Here is a 27,308-nt window from a genome sequence, read left to right on the forward strand (position 1 = left end):
CGCGCCCCGCTGGGAATCGGCCTTCGCCGTTGCGATTGGGCGCCCAGTGGTGTGGGCTGAGAATCGTGTGTGCGGAGGCCGCCGGGCGGGGGCGCTCGGCAGGCCTCGGGCGGCTTCGAAAGCCTAGCAGCCGCAGCCGCCGACCTCTGGGGCCTGGATTTACCTCACAAAAGGTTTTTAGTTTTGTGGGGATTTTGTTGTTGTTGTTGTTGTTGTTGTTTTACTCTGGGCTGGACATTTCTAAGATTTTAAATTTTAACTAATTTGCCACGTCCTTTAATCTCGAAAGACCTGACATTTTTTTTTCCTCTTGAAAATGCTTAAGCTTCTGTCCCTCACTGGGAATCAAATGTTTGTCCCTTAATACTAGTAGAAATAAGTAGTAATGACAATAATTATCTTATTAACAAGAGTAGCAACCACCAATAGCGTTTACTATATGCCAGGCTCTGACCTAAACTCCTTGTCCATAGTCGTCTTCTCTTTCCAACAACCCAAGTAGGTGGGCACGATTATTACTTCCCATCTAATAGATGAAGAAACTGAGGCACAGACAAGTAATATGTGCAAGGCCACACAGAAGGAAAGTGGGAAGTCTGGATCCAAATCTAAGTTGTCGGCCTTTAAAGCCTGTGATCTCACCTAAACAATTGTTACAGTGGCTCATAATAGGGTACTGTTTTATATTTCATTCTGTATTTTATATTCTAACCCTATAGCAAGTGTAAGCCCATCCAGGCAGGCATCCAGAAGATTTGGGGGATTTTTGTGGTGCTGTGTCACTGCCCTCCAGCCAAAGACCACTAGGAACACATCTGTAGTTGAACAAGTTGGGTTTTTTTCTTGTTGCTGCTAGGAAAACGCACACCTTGGGAAACAGTGGGGAATCTCAGTAAGAGGGTGTTAGAAAGATTTATTCTAGGATTTGGGCTTTGGTTGGGTGATTTGGGGGCGGGTTCAAGGAAGCAAGGCTTTGCTCTGGGTTCGGTGGTGTTAGGAAGCCAGGGTTAACACTAAAGCCCAGCTGTGAGTGCCAGGCCAGGTCCTGGATATTTTTTTTTAATATAGATTTATTTATTTATTTATTTATGGCTGCATTGGGTCTTCATTGCTGCACGTGGGCTTTTCTCTAGTTGTGGTGAGCAGGGGCTACTTTTCATTGCGGTGTGCAGGCTTCTCATTGTGGTGGCTTCTCTTTGTGGACCACGGGCTCTAGGCACACGAGCTTCAGTAGTTGTGGCTCGCGGGCTCAGTAGTTGTGGCTTGCAGGCTCTAGAGCGTAGGCTCAGTAGTTGTGGTGCATGGGCTTAGTTGCTCTGTGCCATGTGGGATCTTCCTGGACCAGGGCTTGAACCCGTGTCCCCTGCACTGGCAGGTGGATTCTTAACCACTGTGCCACCAGAGAAGCCCCAGCTCCTGGATATTCAGGAATGCTTTTCTCTTTCTCGAGAGAATAGTGTATTCCAAGCCATCCACATCCCCATCCCTAAGGAGAAATATTAAGGAGACTCTGAAGGCTCTGCATCAGTAATGAAATGTCATATGTATATAAAAGTGTGACTTATAAGTGATAAATTAAGGCAGGAATTCTTAATTTAGGGGGTACATGAACTTGGGGAAAAATTGCAACTTTATTTTCACTAACGTCTAACTGAACTTTAGCATTTCTTTCAATTATAGTGTAGGTAACAAACCACAGTAGTATCAGCAGCACCCGTGACTTTGTCATCCATAGAAAGCACAGTATTTTCATATCATGTTACAGTCACGGCAGATTTCTTGAAATATCGTTTCTGCTCATTACCACTTCACAAGTACAGTGATTATTAGCACTCTCGTATTATTTAATGCATAAAGAAGACACATTACTATAATTTTGTTTTTGAAAATGTTTTGACAATGATTTCAATATAATTGGAGTCTTTTGTAATCCCATATAGTTTATGTTATGTGTCTTAAAAAACATAGTTCGTAGAAGGAGTTTGTCCATAGGGGTCCATGGCACCAAAAGAAAAGATAAAGAGGACCTGGTTTAGTACAAGATACTAAGCAGTGACTAAGAATTTGGCAGCTGCTTCCAAATTGGAGTAATGTGTCAAAGGATAGAAAATCAGAAATGAAATCAGATCACTTACTACACGTCCTCTCACTTTACCAGGGAGGGAACTGAGCTCCTGAAAGGTTAAGGGACTTGCCCAAAGTCTCACAGCTATTCCATGGTAAAACCAGGATGAAAAGTTTTTGTAAAGCATGTAAAAACCCTCCACTCTGATAGGCACTGGGGATTCCATAGTTAGCAAAATGCCTCCTGCCTTCAACAAGCTTGTGGGGTGACAGCCAAGAAACCAAATTATGATGCAATACGAGAAGTACTGTAAAAGAAAAACATATACAGTATTATGGGACCTTGGAGACAGTAGTCAGTAGTTCTGGAAAAAGATAGTGGAAAACTTCAGGGAAGAGGCATCAATTAGCTGGGGTCTTGAAGGATGAATTGATGTTTGCTGGTGGTAGGGAAGTCATTCCAGGTAGAGGAAATGGCATGATCAACAGCACAGAGTCGTAAAACATTGATTTTGGCAAGAAGTTCTTGTTCTCACAGAGTATAGAGAGGAATGCTAGTGGAAAGTTGATATTTTGAGATTTGAGAAAGAATGGAACTGGATTGTGAAAAGAGTTGAACGCAATTCTAAGGAGTTGGACTTTAGCTTGGAGGAAATGAGGTGTCCCTGAAAGATTTTAAGTTGAAGAGTGATAAGGTTGGATTATTGCTCTGAAAAGTTAACTCCAGCTGCAGTGTGGAGGATGGAAGAGACTGCAGACAGGGAGGCAAGTTAGAAGGCTATGGATAGATCCACTTGTCTTTCCCATATACCTCATAATATTTGTAGTACACAAAGAATGTAAGCAACATTAAGAGATCTAGGAATAAAGACGCGGACATAGAGAATGGACTTGAGGACACGGGGACGGGGAAGGGTAAGCTGGGAGGAAGTGAGAGAGTGGTATGGACATATATACACTACCAAATGTAAAACAGATAGCTAGTGGGAAGCAGCCACATAGCACAGGGAGATCAGCTCAGTGCTTTGTGACCACCTAGAGGGGTGGGATAGGGAGGGTGGGAGGGAGGGAGACGCAAGAGGGAAGAGATATGGGGACATATGTATATGTATAACTGATTCACTTTGTTATAAAGCAGAAACTAACACACCATTGTAAAGCAATTATATTCCAATAAAGATGTTAAAAAAAAAAAGAAAAAAAAGTGTTACTCGTGACTCAAAAAAAAAAAAAAGAGATCTATGAAACCTTCCTTTTTCAGGGGTTCTGGAATTAGCACAACAATCATAATGGCACTTGAGTCTCATCCAAACAGTGTAATAACAGATTTTGACCTCAAATGTTTAATTTATGTATTTCAGAGTACTTCATTGTAAGGAAAATGAGTCATTCCCCAAAGACATCAGTTACTGGTGTCCCCAAATCAGATAGTCCACGCTTGGGAAAAGGTCACAAAGTACATTTGTCAAATGCTATAAAGACAAAGGGAAAACAACAGTAAGTAGCCATTTTTCGCCTGGTATCATCTTCCACAACTGGACAGTTTCTGTATGGTATTTACCCAGCTAACATCAAACACTTCTTGTTTTGTAAATTAGAGGTTTTTTGTGTGTTTTAAAAATACTTGTGAATTGAATAATAATTATTATAATTATAGTATTTCATAATTGACAAAGCATGTTAACACACATCTCTTTGATCCTCACACAACCCTGTGATGTAGTCTTGTTATTACATCTTATAAGTGAGGAAGTAGCAACTGGAACAAGGTAACTGATTTGCAGAAGGCTAAACAGCTAGTAAATGGCATCAGCTAGTATTCAAGGGTCTGTTTCCATACTTCAGGCCTTTTCTACTCTACATCTTGTAGTCTGCACTTTGCCAGTCAACAGTGGCATTATAGAGGAGTACCTACCTCTCTTTGTAGCTCTGTGAGGGGTAATGATGGGGTTGGGGGGCAGTTCTTGGAGAGTGAGATCCCTATTATCTGCCAGGGCTGGGACATGATCAAAAGTAGAATAATGCTCTGACCTGACTGGGATGAGCCTGGTGCAAACAAAGATCAGAGAAGAGAGTTTCTTTTTCTAGGGCATGGTCATCCGGTCCCAGAAGAAAATTTGGGCCTACTGTAACTTCTGTACATTCTATTTTCTTAGCACTTGAACTAGTTGGACAGTGTTTTTAAGAACTATAATGGAATCATTTTAGGTCATGGATGTTTTTAGAAAGCACATTTTTTTGATGATAAAGTTTTAGCCAGGATTTTTTTTAATCTCAAGGGAAATATTCTCAAGCATTTCTTATCCTCATTCTGACTAGATTCGGCAGATGACCAGTTCTAATTACCACATCCAAATGTTCCTCATTAGGTTAGTCTTAGGGTGGAGGATGGGGAGATGCAAGAGGAGGAAGCATAAATCCAGAGTTCCCCAAGATTTTAGGAAAATGAAAACTACTTCACAAATCTTAAGCTCTTTTTTTTCCTTTCAGAAATAATAAAGATATTTCAGCTTACACGATACAGAGAGTGTGGTTATCTCATCTTGACAAATCAATGTTTCAACTCCTTAAGTGTACAATTTGTGCAGCGGTATGTATTTTGCTTTTTGTTTGCTCTGACAGATATAATTACTTATCAAGGTAAAAGGTGTGTTAAATAAAGAAAGAATATATAACCTTTTAAAATCCCGTCTATTTGAATCTAATAATATTGCATGGGGTTATGGGATTTCTTCTTTGGTTAACTCTAAATGAATATTTCTGTATTTACTTTTTTTTTTTTGCGGTACACGGGCCTCTCACTGTTGTGGCCTCTCCCGTTGCGGAGCACAGGCTCCGGACGCGCAGGCTCAGTGGCCATGGCTCACGGGCCCAGCCACTCTGCGGCATGTGGGGTCTTCCCGGACCTGGGCACGAACCCACATCCCCTGCATCAGCAGGCGGACTCTCAACCACTGTGCCACCAGGGAAGCCCTGGATTTACTTTTAACATGGGTAACTACTGTGTCTTTTTCTGAAACCAATATGATTTTTTTAATCTATTTCTTATTTGAAGATGTGAGACAGTGATCTTCTAGCACTAAAAATCTCTGTATTAAAAGTGCCTTTGCCTTCCACCCAGCAATTTCACTTGTAGGAATCCATTCTACAATCTATGTACAGTTTCACTGCAGTATTGTTTGTAACAGCAAAGAAAGTAAACCCTATAATGTCCATCGATAGGATACTGGTTAAATAAATGTTGGTGCTTTCCTACTGTTAAGGCTTGCAGCCTTGCATATGAATCTGCAATAGAAAAATAGCTAAAATATCTCATTAGTGAAAAGGCAAGTGCAGAACATTATGAATAATATAATCCTATTTGAATAAAAACAAAGAAACGAACAAAAAGGTGCACATCCCCCCACTCCCCAAACAACTCGGGCAACGCTGGCAGAGTATTGTCTTCTTTCATATAGTACTAAATATTCTCCTAATAAAATCACCTGTGATTACAGTAATCTATAATTAGTAATAGTCACATTAAGGGAATTTTAGCAGCTCTGAAAAAAATGATAAACTCTGAGAAATGTGTACACATTTTTACCATCTGACCCACAGACCCACTGCTTTATTTATTTTTAAAATTTATTTATTTAAAAAAATTTGTTTTCCCTCTTGCATCTCCCTCCCTCCCACCCTCCCTATCCCACCCCTCTAGGTGGTCACAAAGCACCGAGCTGATCTCCCTGTGCTATGCGACTGCTTCCCACTAGCTAGCTATTTTACATTTGGTAGTGTATATATGTCCATATATACACTACCACTCTCACTTTGTCCCAGTTTACCCTTCCCTCGCCCCGTGTCCTCAAGTCCATTCTCTAGTAGGTCTGTGTCTTTATTCCCATCTTGCCCCTAGGTTCTTCATGACCATTTTCTTTTTTTTTTTTAGATTCCATATATATGTGTTAGCATATGGTATTTGTTTTTCTCTTTCTGACTTACTTCACTCTGTATGACAGACTCTAGGTCCATCCACCTCACTACAAATAACTCAATTTTGTTCCTTTTTATGGCTGAGTAATATTCCATTGTATATATGTGCCACATCTTCTTTATCCATTCATCTGTCGATGGACATTTAGGTTGCTTCCATGTCCTGGCTATTGTAAATAGAGCTGCAATGAACATTTTGGTACATGACTCTTTTTGAATTATGGTTTTCTCAGGGTATATGCCCAGTAGTGGGATTGCTGGGTCGTATGGTAGTTCTATTTTTAGTTTTTTAGGGAACCTCCATACTGCTCTCCATAGTGGCTGTATCAATTTACCCCACCAACAGTGCAGGAGTGTTCCCTTTTCTCCACACCCTCTCCAGCATTTATTTTTTCTAGATTTTTTGATGATGGCCATTCTGCCCGGTGTGAGATGATACCTCATTGTAGTTTTGATTTTCATTTCTCTAATAATTAATGATGTTGAGCATTGTTTCATGTGTTTGTTGGCAATCTGTATATCTTCTTTGGAGAAATGTCTATTTAGGTCTTCTGCCCATTTTTGGATTGGGTTGTTTGTTTTTTTGATATTGAGCTGCATGAGCTGCTTGTAAATTTTGGAGATTAATCCTTTGTCAGTTGCTTCATTTGCAAATATTTTCTCCCATTCTGAGGGTTGTCTTTTCGTCTTGTTTATGGTTTCCTTTGCTGTGCAAAAGCTTTTAAGTTTCATTAGGTCCCATTTGTTTATTTTTGGTTTTATTTCCATCTCTCTATGAAGTGGGTCAAAAAGGATCTTGCTATGATTTATGTCAATAGAGTGTTCTGCCTATGTTTTCCTCTAAGAGTTTGATGATGTCTGGCCTTACATTTAGGTCTTTAATCCATTTTGAGTTTATTTCTGTGTATGGTGTTAGGGAGTGTTCTAATTTCATTCTTTTACATGTAGCTGTCCAGTTTTTCCAGCACCACTTATTGAAGAGGCTGTCTTTTCTCCACTGTACATTCTTGCCTCCTTTATCAAAGATAAGGTGACCATATGTGCGTGGGTTTATCTCTGGGCTTTCTATCCTGTTCCATTGATCTATATTTCTGTTTTTGTGCCAGTTGCCTCCTTTATCAAAGATAAGGTGACCATATGTGCGTGGGTTTATCTCTGGGCTTTCTATCCTGTTCCATTGATCTATATTTCTGTTTTTGTGCCAGTACCATACTGTCTTGCTTACTGTAGCTTTGTAATATAGCCTGAAGTCAGGGAGCCTGATTCCTCCAGCTCCGTTTTTCTGGTGTACTGTCACTTTGCCATGCCCCCTCTGTTATTTTCAATAGATTGTGCCTGGGCAGGGTACTGCATTCCATTTATAGCACCATCATCTATTTCAGGAACATCATGTGACACATGAAATTTTGAAGAAAGTGAGCCCTTTAGAGGCTGAGCTTGTTAAAGATCCTTGCTTGAAGTGTAAAGTTAGATTCAGGTAATGTTTTTATGCTGATTTACTTCAAGCAGTGCTTCGTTAATGTGAAGGAATCTTAGAAATTTATTTTCTTAAGTCCTCATATGTAATTACAAAGTAAATGTGTTGTTCTTATTTACATTTATTATGTGAAGAAACTGAGGCATGACTCTTGGGCCAAATGTTGCCTTGAAAGTAGCTCTCATCTCTCATGATGTGTTCAGTCTGACACACATATGAGAATAACTGTGAGCACACATGCCAAAGTGTGGCTCTTTCATACTCTGTGATCCATTTCATTACCAGTTCTTTTTATGCTCTGGTATAGCTTTTACCCTGCATGCAAAAAAATATGTGAATGATCTTAAGTACAAGGAGGAGAAGTGACAGCTCCAAACCTGATGCGAAATGACTAATTTTGGTCTTTATTTCAGATTTAGTGGCGAAACATTTCCACCTTTCATCGTGTTTAAAATTTTTCTTCATACTGAAGGCCTTGGTTACAAGTATTTCAGTGGAAAAAATTTATTAAAGCCGTCAAGTGAGGTGATGTTTCATGATGTAGAGTTTGTGTTAATTTAGCTTTTTAACATCTATGCGGTATCTGAATTGCATTCAAAGTATACAGACTATGTTATTTCACCATTAAACAGCCCAGCAAGCAGGTAGTATTTTTTTAAGCATCATGTTTCAAAGTGACTCTGTTTATTAGCTAAAAAAATATTTGGAATGAATTTCTTATATAAGGCCCTAAAATATACCCATCAGTTTTCTTTGTATGAAAATTTTGGTTTGCTAATAATGAATTACAGTGGCCTGTTGGTCAGGGCTTTTTAATTATGCAGAACATTTATGCAATTTTGTTTTAATGGTATTTTATCATTGTTTCTTTGATTCTGGTAGCATGTTTAGAAAAAGTGTGCTAGAGTATTGAAAAGGAACTTTTAAAATGTTTATCCTTTTTTAAATGAGTTCTCATACTTTTAACTTTCGTGAATATTCATCATAATTGTGTCTACAGCATAGGACTCACGTGAGGATCTTATTAAAATGCAGTTTTTGATTCAGTAAATCTGGGACGGGTCCTGAGATTCTGCATTTCTACCCAGCTCCCAGCAGCTGCCACTGCTGCTGATCCATGTACCACATTTTTAATAGTGAGGATCTACAGCATAGGTTTTATTCCTTTGACCCTTATATATGACTATAGTCGAGAAAAATGTGTACATTCTCATATTTAGCCTTTTATAAACCACATATCAAAGGTTGTTTTCTTGTAGCCTTCTGAAAATATCTTACATGAAAAGTATGACCCACCTGAAATCATCAGTAATGGCATGTATTCAGGATAGAAGACCACACAGCCTGGCAGTTTCTGACCAGATCCAGCATGTGCAGCATATATTCTCTGAAGAATATTAGAAAAGGAAAAGAGACTGCTTTTCTATGTCTTCTCAGGCAATATCAGAGAAAATTTAGTTTGGTTTCAGAAATGTATCAAAAGGACTAGTGGTTTCATGTGGAATATGGTATTTCAGAAACATTAATATTTGTTCATTTATATAGAATGACTTCAAATGGGAAAGTAGATGTTTATTCTCCATTCCAGAGATAAATTCATGCCACATTTATCTACAGAATAAGCTTATAGTTGTCCCTATAAAATTTCATCAACTGTTGCTTTTCTGAGGTTATATAATGTGGCTTTTTTAGGAACTGAAATTTTCCCAAGACAGCTCCTGGCAGACCCTGCTATGCCCAGGCTGGAGCAAATGAGAACCTTAGAGGCCATGACTGGAAAGCACTGTGTATATATCATAATTCATTAAAATGCTGTATAATAACTTAAATTTTATTTTAATTACAAAGTAACTGTTAAAAGAAATAGCACAGAGATTTTTTTAAAAGGAAAATATGTCTTTATGCCTTTCTTCTTTGTGCTGCAACTTTCATTCACCTTGGGTGATCACTGTTAATAGTTTATTGTGTATGCTTCATATTTTTCCATAAAAATACACATATTATTGCACATATTTTTCCATAAAAATATATTTTTATTTAAGTATATTTTAAATTTTTTCATTCTTATTTTTAAAATGTGATTATACTATTCAGTTTGAGTTTTTCACTAAACATTATAAGGGGTTACAAATGATCAGAACATACCCAACTTGGAGAGAACAGGTTAGGATTCCTTTTTCCTTTAGTTCAGGTTGAAAACAAATTCTGGCAATTCTTGGATTCATAGTTAATAGAAAGCCTGTAGAAATGGAAATTTTCTCACTTTAAGTTCACTCAACTTTTTTGCTCTTTGAATGTAGACACTGTGTCTTTAGCAAACTGATACAACTTTACTAAGTTTATTTATTTCTCCATGTGAAAGAAATAAGTCAGTTGTAGTCCATTCAGATGTTTAATCTAAGTTCATTTATGAAGGAGGGGAGTTTCACCAATTCTTTTTGGTTCCATCTTTTCCCTCGTTCTTATATCCAATTCTTGTTTCATTTCCTTCTCATTTTCCAACAGCATTTCTCATGTATTTACAAACACACACACACACACAAACACACACACACACACACACACACACACACACACACAAAAGCAAAAACAAGTGAAAGGATGTAGAATAGCCTGAATAACTTTGGAGAAGAAGAACGAAATTAGACTATTTACACTACCTGATTCCAAGACTTAAAATGCTATAGTAGAGGGCAGACAGCAGAAGCAAGAAGAACTACAATCCTGCAGCCTGTGGAACAAAAACCACATTCACAGAAAGATAGACAAGATGAAAAGGCAGAGGGCTATGCACCAGAGGAAGGAACAAGATAAAACCTCAGAAAAACAACTAAATGAAATGGAGATAGGAAATCTTCCAGAAAAAGAATTCAGAATAATGATAGTGAAGATGATCCAGGACCTACGAAAAAGAATGGAGGCAAAGATAGAGAAGATGCAAGAAACGTTTAACAAAGATCTAGAAGAATTAAAGAACAAACAACCAGAGATGAACAATACAATAAATGAAATGAAAACTACACTAGAAGGAATCAATAGCAGAATAACTGAGGCAGAAGAACAGATAAGTGACCTGGAAGACAGAATGGTGGAATTCACTGCTGCAGAACAGAATAAAGAAAACAGAATGAAAAGAAATGAAAACAGTCTAAGAGACCTCTGGGACAACATTAAACACAACAACATTTGCATTATAGGGGTCCCAGAAGGAGAAGAGAGAGAGAAAGGACCCGAGAAAATATTTGAAGAGATTATAGTTGAAAACTTCCCTAACATGGGAAAAGAAATAGCCACCCAAGTCCAGGAAGTGCAGAGAGTCCCATACAGGATAAACACAAGGAGAAACACGCCAAGACACGTAGTAATCAAATTGGCAAAAATTAAAGACAAAGAAAAATTATTGAAAGCAGCAAGGGAAAAATGACAAATAACATACAAGGGAACTGCGATAAGGTTAACAGCTGATTTCTCAGCAGAAACGCTACAAGCCAGAAGGGAGTGGCATGATATACTTAAAGTGATGAAAGGGAAGAACCTACAACCAAGATTACTCTACCTGGCAAGGATCTCATTCAGATTCGATGGAGAAATCAAAAGCTTTACAGACAAGCAAAAGCTAAGAGAATTCAGCACCACCAAACCAGCTCTACAACAAATGCTAAAGGAACTTCCCTAAGTGGGAAACACAAGAGAAGAAAAGGACCTACAAAAACAAACCCATAACAATTAAGAAAATGGTCATAGGAACATACATTTCGATAATTACCTTAAACGTGAATGGATTAAATGCTCCAACCAAAAGACACAGGCTTGCTGAATGGATACAAAAACAAGACCCATATATATGCTGTCTACAAGAGACCCACTTCAGACCTAGGGACACATACAGACTAAAAGTGAGGGGTTGGAAAAAGATATTCCATGCAAATGGAAATCAAAAGAAAGCTGGGGTAGCAATACTCCTATCAGGTAAAATAGACTTTAAAATAAAGACTGCTACAAGAGATAAGGAGGGACACTACATAATGATCAAGGGATCAATCCAAGAAGAAGATATAACAATTATAAATATCTATGCACCCAACATAGGAGCACCCCAATACATAAGGCAACTGCTAACAGCTATAAAACAGGAAATCGACAGTAACGCAATAACAGTAGGGGGCTTTAACACCTCACACCAATGGACAGATCATCCAAAATGAAAATTAATAAGGAAACACAGCTTTAAATGACACGATAGACCAGATAGATTTAATTGATATTTATAGGACATTCCATCCAAAAACAGCAGATTACACTTTCTTCTCAAGTGTGCATGGAACATTCCCCAGGATAGATCACATCTTGGGTCACAAATCAAGCCTCAGTAAATTTAAGAAAATTGAAATCATATCAAGCATCTTTTCTGACCAAAACGCTATGAGATTAGAAATCAATTACAGGGAAAAAAAACGTAGAACACACAAACACATGGAGGCTAAATAATATGTTACTAAATAACCAAGAGATCACTGAAGAAATCAAAGAGGAAATCAAAAAGTACCTAGAGACAAATGACAATGAAAACACAACGATCCAAAACCTATGGGATGCAGCAAACGCAGTTCTAAGAAGGAAGTTTATAGCTTTACAAGTCTACCTCAAGAAACAAGAAAAATCTCAAATAAACAATCTAACCTTACACCTAAAGGAACTAGAGAAAGAACAACAAACAAAACCCAAAGTTAGCAGAAGGAAAGAAATCATAACGATCAGAGCAGAAATAAATGAAATAGAAACAAAGAAAACAATAGCAAAGATCAATAAAACTAAAAGCTGGTTCTTTGGGAAGATAAACAAAATTGATAAACCTTTAGCCAGACTCATCAAGAAAAAGAGGGAGAGGACTCAAATCAATAAAATTAGAAATGAAAAAGGAGAAGTTACAACAGACACCGCAGAGATACAAAGCATCCTAAGAGACTACTACAAGCAACTGTATGCCAATAAAATGGACAACCTGGAAGAAATGGACAAATTCTTACACAGGTATAGCCTTCCAAGACTGAACCAGGAAGAAATAGAAAATATGAACAGACCAATCACAAGTAATGAAATTGAAACTGTGATTAAAAATCTTCCAACAAACAAAAGTCCAGGACCAGTTGGCTTCACAGGTGAATTCTATCAAACATTTAGAGAAGAGGTAACACCCATCTTTCTCAAACTCTTCTAAAAAATTGCAGAGGAAGGAACACTCCCAAACTCGTTCTATGAGGCCACCATCACCCTGATACCAAAACCAGACAAAGATACTACAAAAAGGAAAATTACAGACCAATATCACTCATGAATATAGATGCAAATATCCTCAACAAAATACTAGCAAACAGAATCCAACAACACATTAAAAGGATCATACACCATGATCAAGTGGGATTTATCCCAGGGATGCAAGGATTCTTCAATATACGCAAATCAATCAATGTGATACACCATATTAACAAATTGAAGGAGAAAAACCATATGATCATCTCAATAGATGCAGAGAAAGCTTTTGACAAAATTCAACACCCATTTATGACAAAAACTCTCCAGAAAGTTGACATAGAGGGAACCTACCTCAACATAGTAAAGGCCATATACAACAAACCCACAGCAAACATCATTCTCAATGGTGAAAAACGGAAGGCATTTCCTCTAAGATGAGGAACAAGACAAGAATGTCCACTCTCACCACTATTATTCGACATAGTTTTGGAAGTCCTGGCCACGGCAATCAGAGAAGAAAAAGAAATAAACGGAATACAAATTGGAAAAGAAGAAGTAAAACTGTCACTGTTTGCAGATGACATGATACTGTACATAGAGAATCCTAAAGATGCCACCAGAAAAATACTAGAGCTAATCAATGAATTTGGTAAAGTTGCAGGATACAAAATTAATGCACAGAAATCCCTTGCATTCCTATACACTAATGATGAAAAATCTGAAAGTGAAACTAAGAAAACACTCCCATTTACCATTGCAACAAGAATAAAATACCTAGGAATAAACCTACCTAGAGAGACAAAAGACCTGTATGCCGAAAACTATGACACTGATGAAAGAAATTAAAGATGATACCAACAGGTGGAGAGATATATACCACGTTCTTGGATTGGAAGAATCAATATTGTGAAAATGGCTATACTAAACAAAGCAATCTACAGATTCAATGCAATCCCTATCAAATTACCAATGGCATTTTTTGCAGAACTAGATCAAAGAATCTTAAAATTTGTATGGAGACACAAAAGACCCCGAATAGCCAAAGCAGTCTTGAGGGAAAAAAATGGAGCTGGGCAAATCAGACTCCCTGACTTCAGAGTATACTACAAAGCTACAGTAATCAAGATAATATTGTACTGGCACAGAAACAGAAATATAGATCAATGGAACAGGATAGAAAGCCCAGAGATAAACCCACGCACAGATGGTCACGTTATCTTTGATAAAGGAGGCAAGAATATACAATGCAGAAAAGGCAGCCTCTTCAATAAGTGGTGCTGGGAAAACTGGACAGCTACATGTAAAAGAATGAAATTAGAACACTCCCTAACACCATACACAAAAATAAACTCAAAATGGTTTAGAGACCTAAATGTAAGACCGGGCACTATAAAACTCTTAGAGGAAAACACAGGAAGAACACTCTTTGACATAAATCACAGCAAGATATTTTTTGATCCACCTCCTACAGTAATGGAAATAAAAACAAAAATAAACAAATGGGACCTAATGCAACTTAAAAGCTTTTGCACAGCAAAGGAAACCATAAACAAGACGAAAAGACAACCCTCAGAATGGGAGAAAATATTTGCAAACGAATCAACCGACAAAGGATTAATCTCCAAAATATATAAACAGCTCATGCAGCTCAGTCTTATAAAAATAAACAACCCAATCCAAAAATGGGCAGAAGATCTAAACAGACATTTCTCCAAAGAAGACATACAGATGGCCAAGAAGCACATGAAAAGCTGCTCAACATCACTAATTATTAGAGAAGTGCAAATCAAAACTACAATGAAGTATCACCTCACCCCAGTTAGAATGGGCATCATCAGAAAATCTACAAACAATAAATGCTGGAGAGGGTGTGGAGAAAAGGGAACCCTCTTGCACTGTTGGTGGGAATGTACATTGATACAGCCACTATGGAGAACAGTATGGAGGTTCCTTAAAAAACTAACAACAGAATTGCCATATGACCCAGCAATCCCACTACTGGGCATATACCCAGAGAAAACCATAATTCAAAAAGAGTCATGCACCCCAATGTTCATTGCAGCACTATTTACAGTAGCCTGGTCATGGAAGCAACCTAAGTGCCCATGGACAGACGAATGGATAAAGAAGATGTGGTACATATATACAATGGAATATTACTCAGCCATAAAAAGGAACGAAATTGGGTCATTTGTAGAGACGTGGATGTATCTAGAGACTGTCATACAGAGTGAGATAAGTCAGAAAGAGAAAAACAAATATTGTATATTAATGCATATATGTGGAACCTAGAAAATGGTACAGATGAACCGGTTTGCAGAGCAGAAATTGAGACACAGAAGTAGAGAAAAACGTATGGACACCAAGGGGGCAAAGCGGCTAGGAGTGGAGGTGGTGGGATGAATTGGGAGATTGGGATTGACATGGATACACTAATGTGTATAAAATTGATGACTAATAAGAAAAAAAATACATAAAAGTTGAATGGAAATATAAAGAAAAAAAACGCTATAGTAATCCCAGCGGTGTAGTGATGGCAAAAAGGCAAACATGTAGATCAGTGAAATAGAACAGTTCAGAAATAGACCCACATATATATGATCAGTTGCTTTTCATCAAAGGTGTGAAGGCAGTTTAAATGGTGCTAGAACAATTGGATAGCCATGTGTATAAAAAAGAGATCTCAATTCAGTTACCTACTTTGATGATCTATTTTCAGAGCTATGCTTATTTAAAGAGGGTTGTCACTATCGTAGTCCACCAACTATATTTAGAATATCCTAAAGCCTTGCTACTCAAAGTGTGGTCTGCAAAGATAAAAATAAAAAAAAAATTTAAAACAAAAATTTTTTTTTAATAAATAAAAAATAAATAAACAAAGTGTGGTCTGCAGACCTGCAGCAATGGCATCCCCTGGAGCTTATTAGAAATGCAGGCTGTCAGGCCCCACCTCACACCCACTAAATTAGCCTATGCATTTTAACCAGACCCCCAGATGATCCTAGGCACAATATAGTCTGACAAGCACTGTCCTAAAGGTGCCCTCCCCCATGACCTGGACACCTCTGGGTAATTGACAATTCTTAAATATGAACATCCAGTAATTGTTATTTTAAATTGAAGATCCCTGTTCTTTTTGAGGATTGGGCATTTATGTAAAAAGGAAAAACGTTATTAATAATAGCGGCCCTTATTGAGCACTGTCAAGTATGATGTTAAACATTTAATGTGCATTATCATTTAATTCTCATAAACTCTAGAATGTAGATTCTGTTATTGTCTTCATTTTAAAAAGACTAAGTAACTTGCCTAAGGTCTCACACCTACAAAGTGAAGGAACTGACATGAAGACCCAGTGAGCCTGACTCCAGAGCCCATGCTCTTAACTACTTCTGTGTCAGGAACTCTGGTAAATACATTCTCTTATATGGCCCCCTGATAATTCTGATGAGGTACATGTCATTCCCATTTTGCCTGTGTGGAAGCTGGAACTTGGAGAGGCTCGTCCGGGCCAGAACTGAGACTTCACTTCTACATATATCCGCTTGACAAGCCTAACTGTAGATGTTGCCCAGCAGGTAGCCGCAGAGCTGTGGGGGAGTGATGATGGCTCTCAGGGGAGGAGTCAAATTTAGAGATGCCCGCCTCTGACCCTTTGAGTCGCCCACCAAGAATGGAACCTTCCTCTTGAATCCTAGTCTGATTGGCTGCTCACCTGGAATCGTTGCCTAGTTTTCACCCTCCCCTTTCTCCTGGGGCTGGGCTCTTTATTCCCATCCCTTCCTATCCAGAAGGACTTTCCTGAATCTGGCCATACACGGCCAATGTCTGAGAAAGAACATCTTGACCACTGGAGGGCAAACTTTTTTCAAACCCCTGTCACAAGTGGGCAACAAGCCTGCCCTGTGCTGCCAGGCATGGGGTTTTTTTGGCTGAGAGACTGAGATGGGCTTGACAAATCTGAGCCACACAGCTGAGGCACTGTATGAATAAGGAAACTGGGGCTTGGAGAGATTGGTGGTGGTGGCTGAGTGGAGTAGAGTAGGAACTGACAAGAAATACCTTTTCTAAGTAACTTGAGCTAGTAAAATATAGTTATATCTAAAGAAATTCGCAAGGCAGAAATTATAGGGTTTTCAGACCTGTTCTGCCTACAACTATTTGCTTTTACCTTTAGTGTCACTGTGGGGATGGTTAATTAGAACCCACAGGAAATAAATTGCAAGAAAGCATAATGGAGATATGTGCCAATACTGCCTTTTCTTTAGATGCATAGTGTTTAAAGAAACTAATGAAACGGAAAGCCAAAATGATCTGCCTAAAGGAAGGTTCCATCACATTTTTAGTAAACTGTTTCTGTCCCTTCGATTTAGTGCATTAGGAATCAAACTACAACCATTTGAATATTTTCTTTCACTTTCCCTATGTGTCTGTGTTCTAAGCTTTGGAATTTAAATAAAGAAATAAATAGGAAATATTCTGGATAAGAAAAGTGAGAATTGGAATAAGAAGTACATTAAGGCTTGCTATTATTTTGCGTGTTAAGTAAAAACAGATTCCGAGTTTTAGTCCTGTCTCAACCACTATTCTATAGTCTTATATCAGCATTAAAACACAGAGTTCCCATACTTTCACAGTATCACATTCTGAGATACAAAGGAAAAAAGAAACTGATCTGGAATCAAATGATGCTTGAATTTTCATCTACGCCAGTCTCCCTTCACATAAGCATAACCTTTGTGGCCAGAAGCACAGATATGTAATATAAATATGTATTAGAATAGTCAGCACATACTTACGGGGGGTGGGAAGGAGGGTGGGGAAGCACTTAATTCTCTATTCACAGTCTATGTATATAGCTCTTAGCACAAGGATAGGTATACGTGGAGGGGTATGGTGCAAATACAGCCAGACTGGATTGGAGTCTCCATGTTTTCTGTGATTCTTCTGTCTCTGCCCTCTCAGGTGCTTTCCTTGAGTAGAAAATGTTGACATTTGTGAGAGAAAAAAAAAACCTTTGTTTGCTACTCTTTTGCTACTGAGAAAAGCCTAAAGGAGAGGGAGGTCTCAGCCCTCTGAAACGTACATGTTTCCATTTGAGGGCGAGATATTAACAGCCACATAAAAGAGAGCTGGCCCCAGTACCTTTCATTGCGGTTCCTAGGGCAACCTGTTTAATAACCAGATAAGCTTTCTCTGCATTGACAGCATGAATACGTTAGCGGTTTGTTTTGTTTTTTAAAGGAAAATAATGTCCTCTGAGGATTGTGGACTCCTCTACTCCTCTAGCTACATTTTAAAACTATTTAGATATGGTTATGGAAACAAATTTTAAGTGGTTTAAAAATCTATATAATCTTTTCTTTGTAAATAGTCTTTTTATTGAATAGCACGCTACTAGAAGAAAGGAACAATATTTGATGCATTTGTCTCAAAAAATATGTAAAGTGTGTGCTGATAGTTATTGCTATTATACTACTATTTTAAAAGTATTTTTTTCCTCTTTATAGGCTGTGGTTGATGCTTGTAAAATAATGGGGAAAAAGAAATTTTATCATCAAATTATGGAAGATGAACGTCTTTTCCAGAAGTTCAAAATAACTGATGAAATAGATATTGTCACCCTGAAAGATTACATGCAAGTAAGGAATTTAGATTTGGATTTAGATATTGCAATTTAGATATTGAAAACAACAAAATAAGCCTCGTGACCCTATCCTCCAGGAAGAATCATGTATCAGTTTACTGTGGTGAAATACACACAATATAAAATGTATCATTTTAAAGTGTACATTTCAGTGGCATTAAGTACCTTCACAGTGTTGTGCAAACATCACTACCGTCTAGTTTAAGAACCTTTTTGTCACCCCGAAGGAAACCTCACATCCATTAAGCAGTCACTCCCCATTCCTCTGTCACTCCAGCCCCTATCAGCCACTAATCTGCTTTCTGTCTCTCTGAATTTGCCTGTTCTGGACGTTTCCTATTAATGGAATCATATATGTGGCCTTTGTGTCTGGGGAGTGATAGGTAAGGAATGTAGGGTTTTTTCCAGGGGTGATGGAAACGTTTTGGAATTAGTAGTGATAGATATTGTGAATTTACTAAAAAAAAAAACCAAAACACTGAATTTTATACTTTAAAATGGTAAATTTTATATTATGTGAATTTTATCTCAATAAAAAAATCAAAAATAAATACATGGTGCTAAAAAGAGTACATGACGGGGATTTGACTTAGTAAGGAAGGGGTCTATTATTGTTTCGATGCTTTCTGCTACAAGGAACAGAATATCCCCAAGCACAAGAGGCTTAAACAATAAAGGACATTGTCCCGTGTTAGGGAGTCCCTGGACAGGTGCGTCCTGGGATAGCTAGTGTCGCAGCTCAAGGACATCAGGGTTGTTGGTCAGCTTCACTACAGTCCTCTCAGCTTCCTTCACATAGTAACAAGATGACTATCACATTCTCAACTACATTCAAAGGCAGGAAGAAGAGGACTCAGCATCTTTTTCTCTAAATCTCAAGAAGAAAAATCTTTCCCAGAAGCCCCCAACAGACTTCCTCTCAGGTCCCATTGGTCAGAACTGGATCACATGCTCCCCCTAAACCAATCACTGTAAAGGGAAATGGGATCGTTTCCCATAATTGACTTAGAACAATCATGGTTCATGTGCTGGGGCTTTCCTTCCCAGAGCATATGTCTGTTCCATATGTGAAAAAAAAAATCAGGGCTCCATAAGTAAGGGAGAAGAGGGAAATGGGTGATAGGCAGGCAATCAACAATGTGTCACAGCCTCGGTCTGCGGCTGAACGGGTGGTGCACCCCAGGCAAAGGCTCTGTGGCAGGACAAACTGCAGGGCATGAAAGCAGGTTTGTGGACCTGGAGAAGGGAGAGCACGGAAGGTGTGGTATGCAGTCAGGCTAGAGGGCTGGTAAGAGATCATGATGCAGGGCTTTTGACCATAGTAAGGTGTTTATTTTTTTCCTTGATTGTGTGTGCAATGAGAAGCTGGTGCAGTGTTTCGGGAAATGCGGTGACCTAATCTAATATGTGAAGAGACCCATCTGGCTGCAATGTATTATAGCTAAAGGATTAGAAGACAGCAAGAGCCTCCTTCTAGTTTGGAGGTTCCTGCAATATTTTAGGAGAGATGGTGATATCTTGGTTTAGGGCTGTGAGGCTGGAGATGCAAGAGATAACTAGAGAATAAAAGCAGTGGGCCTTGGGGACAGAGAGGTAAGCTAAAAGAAAGTGTCCAACATGGCTTCTAGGTTTCTGGTTTGTATAACTGGTCGGACAGCAGTGCTGAATCAGGGAACTTAAACTAGATACCTGAATAGTAATAATAGCAAATGCTGGTGTAATAACTCCTTTTATTCTCATAACAACCCTAAGAAGCAGGTACTATTATTACCCCTGTTTTATAAGTTCTAAAGAAACAAGGGATCCCAAAATTCTAGCTCATAATAATAATAATAATATATGGCCTTAACTGTTCACCCAGTTGCTTGCATGTGAAACATGAAATTAATGCGGTGCTTTAGAGACTCCCAATTGTGTTATCTTTCTTTTAGAGCCTTAACCTAGAAGATTTGGGGACTGAACCAGGAAATAAGTAGAGCTTGGGGATGTCAGCTATCTTTGCTAAGGACATGGGTGGCATACTTCCAGGCTGTCCCTATGCCAAGGATTGGTGTCATAGAAAGAAGTTCCCAGATAGACATATTGGAAGAGAGAGATCTGATGATCGCTGACATTTATTGAGCCCTTTATGGACACAGCATTGTTTTTAGCTCTTTAAATGCATATTATCTCCTTTAATCTTCAAGTTTGTAAATTATGTGACCCTTTAAGAGATGAGGAAAATGGAGCTTAATGAGATTTTTAAAAACTTCCTCAAGGTCGTATAGCTAGCTAATAGGTGCAGAGCAGATCATAGACAGTTCTGAGATGTTTACCCATTTTACCATTCCACTATCGGGAAATAAAATATACAGGCAGTCCTCGGTTTGCATGGTAGTGCAGGGCCATAAAAGCTGAAACCATGCAAGCTGAAACCATGCAGAGCAAACTTAATCATCAATGGGAAAAATCGTGATTGTTCCGTGCCTTTAAAAAAATCTTATCAAAACATTAAAAACTCTCTTACTCTCTGTTATAAATATATAGGAAAATGGAAAAAAGCAAAACATTTATTTAGTACACTATAATTTAAAACATTAGAAACATTCAGAATTTAAAATGTTTTATTTCTTTGTAAAAAGCTTATCAGCTGTGAATATACTAGAAACTATTGAATTATATACTTTAAATAGGTGAATTATATGAGACATGAATCTCAATAAATCTGTAAAAAAAATCGTTTTATCAAGAGTAGTTTAAACAGTGCTTACCTTCTTGTTCTCATATAATTTACAATAAGGAGTGAGCATCTTCTCTATGCCCTGGCAAATTGTCATACTCCTTTCTAAGTTTGGATCACCCGCCAACATTTTATCCTCTGTACTTTTATTGGCCACACCACGCAGCTTGCAGGATCTTAGTTCCCTCACCAGGAATCAAACCCAGGGCCCTGGGAGTAAGGGCACCGAGTCATAACCATCGGACCGCCAAGGAATTCCCTATCCTTTGTACTTTAAATGTTATGAAATGTTTCAGAGCTCCTTTAATATGAAGCTTCTTTTTTGCCAACATTACTTCCTCTGAGAAAACTTTACCCTTTTCAGCAGTGCCATTTTCCCCATTTATGTTGATAAGTTCACCTTCACCAAATTCGTCTAGCAGCCTCGCTCCGGTGTCTTGAATGATGGCAGTGTCAGCATCCCCATGGTCACCTATTTCTTCTAGAACTCTATTTACATTTGATTTGAATTTCACTTCCAGCTTTACCACTTTTTCTTTCTTTGTTTGACCTTTCCCTTTTTTTTTTTTTTTTTTGTGGTACACGGGCCTCTCACTGCTGTGGCCTCTCCCGTTGCGGAGCATAGGCTCCGGATGCGCAGGCCCAGCGGCCATGGCTCACAGGCCCAGCCACTCCACGGCATGTGGGATCTTCCTGGACCGGGGCAGGCGGACTCTCAACCACTGCGCCACCAGGGAAGCCCTGACCTTTCCCTCTTTTGATTATCTTTATTTGTAAAATGTCATATGGATTTATCACTGGGAGACAAAGAGGTAACACAATTACACACTTTGCTGTCTGTGAGTGAACTAAAAAGCAGATCTACAGTGACCAATCACTGACACACTTCGAAAGAACTGACGTGATTTGTCATTTATCACCATGCACATCTGTTATTTATGTAGTAATCTATGGACTGAAGAGCTAGCAGCAGAGTTTGTACTTTATGCATTTAACTCAGTTTTACTGTGGTAACTGAAATTTGAACTGTGTTATTGAAGGACTGAGCTTATTTGACTAAATGATGGTGATTGATTGAAATTCGTGCATGCCTAAATGATACAAAGGGAGCACTGCCTGTATGTGTGTGAGTGCGAGAGCACAAGAGGGAGAGAGAGAGAGTGTACATGTGTTATACCCTAAATGCCAGAATTGTAGCTCCTCCTGCCCTATTCCTATCTCTTAAATGAACATTTATAAGGTTGAATTGATTATATATATTTATATTTTTAAATTCCTAATTTGATATTTTAAATTAAAAACAAAAAGAGGGCTTCTCTGGTGGCGCAGTGGTTGAGAGTCCGCCTGCCGACGCAGGGGACACGGGCTTGTGCCCTGGTCCGGGAGGATCCCGCATGCCATGGAGCGGCTGGGGCCGTGAGCCATGGCCGCTGAGCCTGTGCATCCGGAGCCTGTGCTCCGCAGCAGGAGAGGCCACAGCAATGAGAGGCCTGCGTACTGCAAAAAAAAAAAAAAAGTGGGATTTCTACAAATACTCCAAATGAAAATAGTGAAATTTGCCACTTAGCACCAGAGGTGAACTAATTATTTCTAAAAAGGTTTGTGCAAATGTCCTTTCAATGCAAGCATGTCATGAACAAGTATTGCCAGGTATGTAGATCACATAGCTATTTTCAGTTTTCAGGCCCATCCTGAGTTTAATTTATCTGAGTTATATTTGCCTTAAAGATTTAGTGTTTATGCATTAAATAAATATTTAATGAGCGTGGTACTATGTGCATGATACTGTGTGACAAGGATCCTGCCTTGTCACAGTAGGGGAGCTAAAACATACACAGATAGCTAGAACATCAAGTAGTCAGTAATAAGAGTCATAGAAGTGAGATACCAATACAGTTCAGAGACGGGATCAAGGAATGCTTTTGCATGAAGTAATATTTGAGTGGATCCTTGGGAAATGTGTCTAAAAACATTCGAGAACACCACAGCCAATCATGCTTAGTTATTTTTTCCATATAGTATTCCAGTCTTCTGGATGAGATCCCTGCATCTTCTGGTGGCAGAAATAACTACTGGCGAAGATTGAATCTCGAAAACATTCCTAGGACAATGATAATGTATGACATAGTTGATTACGCGGAGTCTGGAATAATCTCAAACCGTCTAAAAAAAGAAATGAAGTATCTATTACAAAGACCAAAAACAGAAGAGATGCGTCAGCACCAGCTACAGATTGTTTCTCAAATTAGGTAAAAAGTGATCCTTCACTGGGGTTACAATACTAGGGGCATTTCTGGAAATGTTCACATTCTGCCAAATAACTCATGAAAAATAATAACAGAGCATATGGGGAAAAAGGGGTTGGGGCAGATTGCTCAAGACTTATGCAACTTTGCAAACAGAGCACTAACAAAAAGGACAATTGGTACCTGGGAAGATACCTTGTACCACCAGACAGGCCACCACAGCAAATGTAAAAAATGTACAATAGAGTGAAAATGCTGGCGGCTCTTTCATTAGAGCAGGCAGTGGGCACCGAGACAGTGCAGATGGAAGTGGAGCCCTGGGCCAATGTGGTGGCCTTTTAAGTGGACATGAGAGGCAGTGTGACCTGCCAGGAACCGTGAACCGCTCAAGGCAGGGAGTAGGGAAGAGGGCAGTAAGGGTGGATCGTGTGTGTGTGCGGGGGAGTGCCTCTCTTGGGAGAGAGCCCTAGGTGCCGGTGCTCATTCTTGTTTTCATGAATGCAGCCAAAAGGGCTCCCTTTGCCCATGCTGCACAGAGGAGAACTTTTTCCTTTTCTGCTGAAGGTTATAATTCTAGTCTTGATATTCTAGCTCCCTTTGCAGAGGATAAATTGCATATAAATTACAGTGACATTATTCCCTTCTTTACCAATAACATGTGCGCCATTTCACATTATAAAAGAACATGTTGTAGCAAAATAGACTGTATTATGATTTGAAACAACATGGATGGACTATGACTGCACCAGTTATCTTCCTTTTTTCTTTCCATTACCAAGTCTCACCTAGCCCATCTTATTTACAAATTAAGCTTTTTTTCTTAAGAAAAAGAAAGAGATAATAAGACTGAAGAGGACCTGTTGGTAGTCTATTTTCACACAGTCATATTTGAAATGAAAAATACTCCTTTAGTACATGAAAAGACACTGGTGACCCACTGTCAGGCAAACACACTGGTTGTTTTTTTTTCAGGAGTAGAGATGAGTGGGTGCTGACCCAATAACATAATTTAGCCCATTTATTTTATGATCAAGGCTACACATTTGCCAGACAGATGGCCTAGTGTAGGGCGCAGTCTGTCATCATGAAATAGATTTTCTCTAACTCATCCGTCTAAGCACTGAATATGGAACTTAACTCTGTTACCACCAAGGTCAAATAAATGATGTAATTTTCTCTGCCACCATATATAACTGTAGGCTCCCTGCTATTTAGACTCATGCTACTGATTATCCTAGAATGAGTCACTTAGAGAACTAAACAAGTAGCCAAATTCTAAATCAACTGAAGAGGGAAAAGTACTTTCTTAACGGCTCCTTTGAAGGCAGTTCAAAGTTTGGGATCTCCCAGAAGCAAACCCTGAGGAAAGTATTTGAGTATGAGTAGTTTATTTGGGAGGTGATCCCAGGAACCACTGATGAGAGGGGTAGAGAAGTGAAACAGGGAAGAGCAGGCAGCCAGAACAGTGTATGTTAACAAGCAGGTTGTCACTGTGGGTAACTGGAGCTTAATCTCTCCTGGGAATGTCCTGGCCAGTGTAGAACACACAACTCAAGTTATCCCACAGAGGGGAAGGGAGTTGGGATATTTATACACCAACACCCATCAGTCACTGGTTAAGGGTAGCTTAGGAGGGGAGGTATTAATTCTGGGGCCCTTTCCCTGCACAAGGGCTCTTGTTTTCATAAGAAAGCTCTCAGGCTAAGTGAGGCCAGTGTGCGCTATGGCCCAAGGGGACTATGAGCATGGCACCAACTGTGTCTGGTCCCAACACTGATAAAAACAACTTGTTTCAGCCATTATGAAATTTAATACTTTTTGGTGTTAGTATATAGTATATCTTTTAAAAAGATTCAAATGGCTACTACACGGTATTTTCCCGGAAGACTGATTTTAAATTGATATAACATTTTATAATTTTCACTATCATTGTTGTAAACATCATCTATACACCTTCATAAGTGGCAAAGAACTATGCTATGTAACTCAAGCAGGAATGATAACTTTGGCCTAAAAACTTACGTGCAGTATTGCTCCAAGCACTGAGGTCTAGGATATATTTACCAGAGGATGCTTTAATAAAATTTGGAACTTGCTTAAATTTAAAATTTTATTTTGTACAATTTTTCTGTCTATACTACAAATATTTTCTAGGTGCCCTTCATCCTTATCAAGTCTTCAACCTTTATATCGGCCCTACCAACAGCAAAGTCAAATTAAACACCTGGGACGTCGATCCGAGCAAGCTCAAATGAAAGTTGAAAAAATGAAAAAAGCTTATAAGATGGCTAAAGAAAAAATTGCTTCTGCGGGAACTGTAAGTTTAACTTGTACTGAATTCATTGTTTTGGACAATATTCAAACTGTAAGTAATTCTACTTCCTTAAGTAGAATTTTCCTAATCTACAAGTTCAAGGATGAAACACATACATTTGGTATGTACCTTGGATGGTATAAAGCTACATTCCTCTTGGTAACGCATATTTAAAAAATTTTTGAACAATATGAGTAGCTATTCTGATAAATACCAGCCATTTTGACTCCACATGAGCATGAGTTGGCAAAAACCCTATTGTTTCTGTATACTGGCACTGTTGATTCAGCACATCGCTAATGGTGCTTTTCTCATTTCTATTTACACTTATTAAGACCTGTAGTGTGGAAAGTCAGCTTCAGTATACTACATTGCAGGAATATTTACAATGAACATGTATTCATGTTTTACTTTGTAATTTTTAAAAAATCTGCTATATATTTTTTTGAGATGAGGCTAAGTGTGAACAGTCAAATATAAAAAACATAAAACAGTAAAAACCAAATATAAAACACTTTCCGCTTTTATTTATAATTCTACCTAGGAACTGAAAATGGACACACCAGGTACAAAGCAAAACGAGACGATGGTCTTCTCCACCCCATTCTTTGACATTGTAAAAGTTAATGAGCTCATGTCAGATGACGAATTGGAAAAAGAGGAAAAGGAATTATTTGCCTGGTGTCAAGACTTGTATATTAATAATTCTCCATCATGTTAAAGCACAGCTAATTGACAGAAAACCAGGTTATTCAACAATCTGCTTGTCTGTCTATAAATGATGAGTATATGCGTTAAAGGAAAACAAAACATAAACAAGCCCTCAGTATGCTCTCTTAACCAAAGGTGTGACAGATTTTAAAGCCCTTTTTGTATTACCATAGGTACAAGTATTTTTTACTAACAGAATTTTAATCTAAATAAATTAAATTGAATCAACTAGATGCCCTCAAACTAACTGTGTATGGTTTTGTTCAAGAAATGGTATTTCGTCCCTGGAACTTTTATTCAATTGTGATTTTCCTTCATTTAAAAAAAATATCGAACAGGCCATGCTTAGCATAAATATTAGAATTCACAGAATAAACGGCTGCTCTTGAGTCAGCCTCCAGTGTCTTTTTTTTTTTTTGTAGCATGTTGTTTTTTACAGAACAGCTTGTGATTGACCTATTCTGAGTTATAATAAAAATAATAATGAATTTGTTGCTACAGTAGGCATGACATAGCATACCTAGTCATTACTGAGCATTGTAAGCACCTGGGGCAGAATGTTGCATCTGCTTCAATGTTGTACTTTGTATTTTTTTAAGTATAAAGACTGTTTTGAGTAATATTTATCAATTTCCTTTTCCTTTTAAATTGATAAATTCTCATTCCTGATGTAGTACAAATTATTGATATTTTTTTTGATCCAGGCTCTTAGATTATATCAAACCTTACTTGAGGCTGTGATAATTAAACAAAGTGCATTATTTATTGAACTTTAAAAATACAATTTTTTTGAATTTTACTTTATTTTATTTTTATACAGCAGGTTCTTATTAGTTATCTATTTTATGCATATTAGTGTATATATGTCGATCCCAATCTCCCAATTCATCTCACCACCACCA

General features: G+C 38.3%; 1 protein-coding gene across 2 annotated transcripts; it reads left to right on the forward strand.

Moving 5' to 3' along the window:
* Positions 1 to 132: 132 nt before the first annotated feature.
* On the forward strand, positions 133 to 26,454 carry CUNHXorf58 (chromosome unknown CXorf58 homolog). 2 transcript variants are annotated; one of them, XM_029241310.1, is made up of 8 exons: positions 3,446 to 3,561; positions 4,555 to 4,654; positions 7,422 to 7,516; positions 7,930 to 8,041; positions 18,280 to 18,411; positions 23,155 to 23,384; positions 25,536 to 25,698; positions 26,240 to 26,416. In XM_029241310.1, exons 1-8 carry the CDS (start codon positions 3,446 to 3,448, stop codon positions 26,414 to 26,416), a joined length of 1,125 nt encoding a protein of 374 aa, XP_029097143.1. The 2 variants fall into 2 exon arrangements, with proteins under 2 accessions (XP_029097144.1, XP_029097143.1); XM_029241311.1 differs by lacking the exons at positions 23,155 to 23,384; positions 25,536 to 25,698 and adding an exon at positions 133 to 173 and having other exon boundaries at positions 3,426 to 3,561; positions 26,240 to 26,454.
* The last annotated feature ends 854 nt before the right edge of the window (positions 26,455 to 27,308 follow it).

This window comes from Monodon monoceros, unplaced genomic scaffold (genome assembly GCF_005190385.1).
Source record: "Monodon monoceros isolate NGI ecotype Baffin Bay Population unplaced genomic scaffold, NGI_Narwhal_1 Super_Scaffold_22, whole genome shotgun sequence".
NCBI classification, from domain to species: Eukaryota; Metazoa; Chordata; class Mammalia; order Artiodactyla; family Monodontidae; genus Monodon; species Monodon monoceros.

Bases quoted from the DNA above. Each gene is read 5' to 3' on its own strand.
- CUNHXorf58 (XM_029241310.1), top strand. From the start codon at position 3,446: ATGAGTCATTCCCCAAAGACATCAGTTACTGGTGTCCCCAAATCAGAT. The intron at 23,385-25,535 runs GTAAAAAGTGAT...AATATTTTCTAG, and splicing joins CAGATTGTTTCTCAAATTAG to GTGCCCTTCATCCTTATCAA. The intron at 25,699-26,239 runs GTAAGTTTAACT...AATTCTACCTAG, and splicing joins AAATTGCTTCTGCGGGAACT to GAACTGAAAATGGACACACC.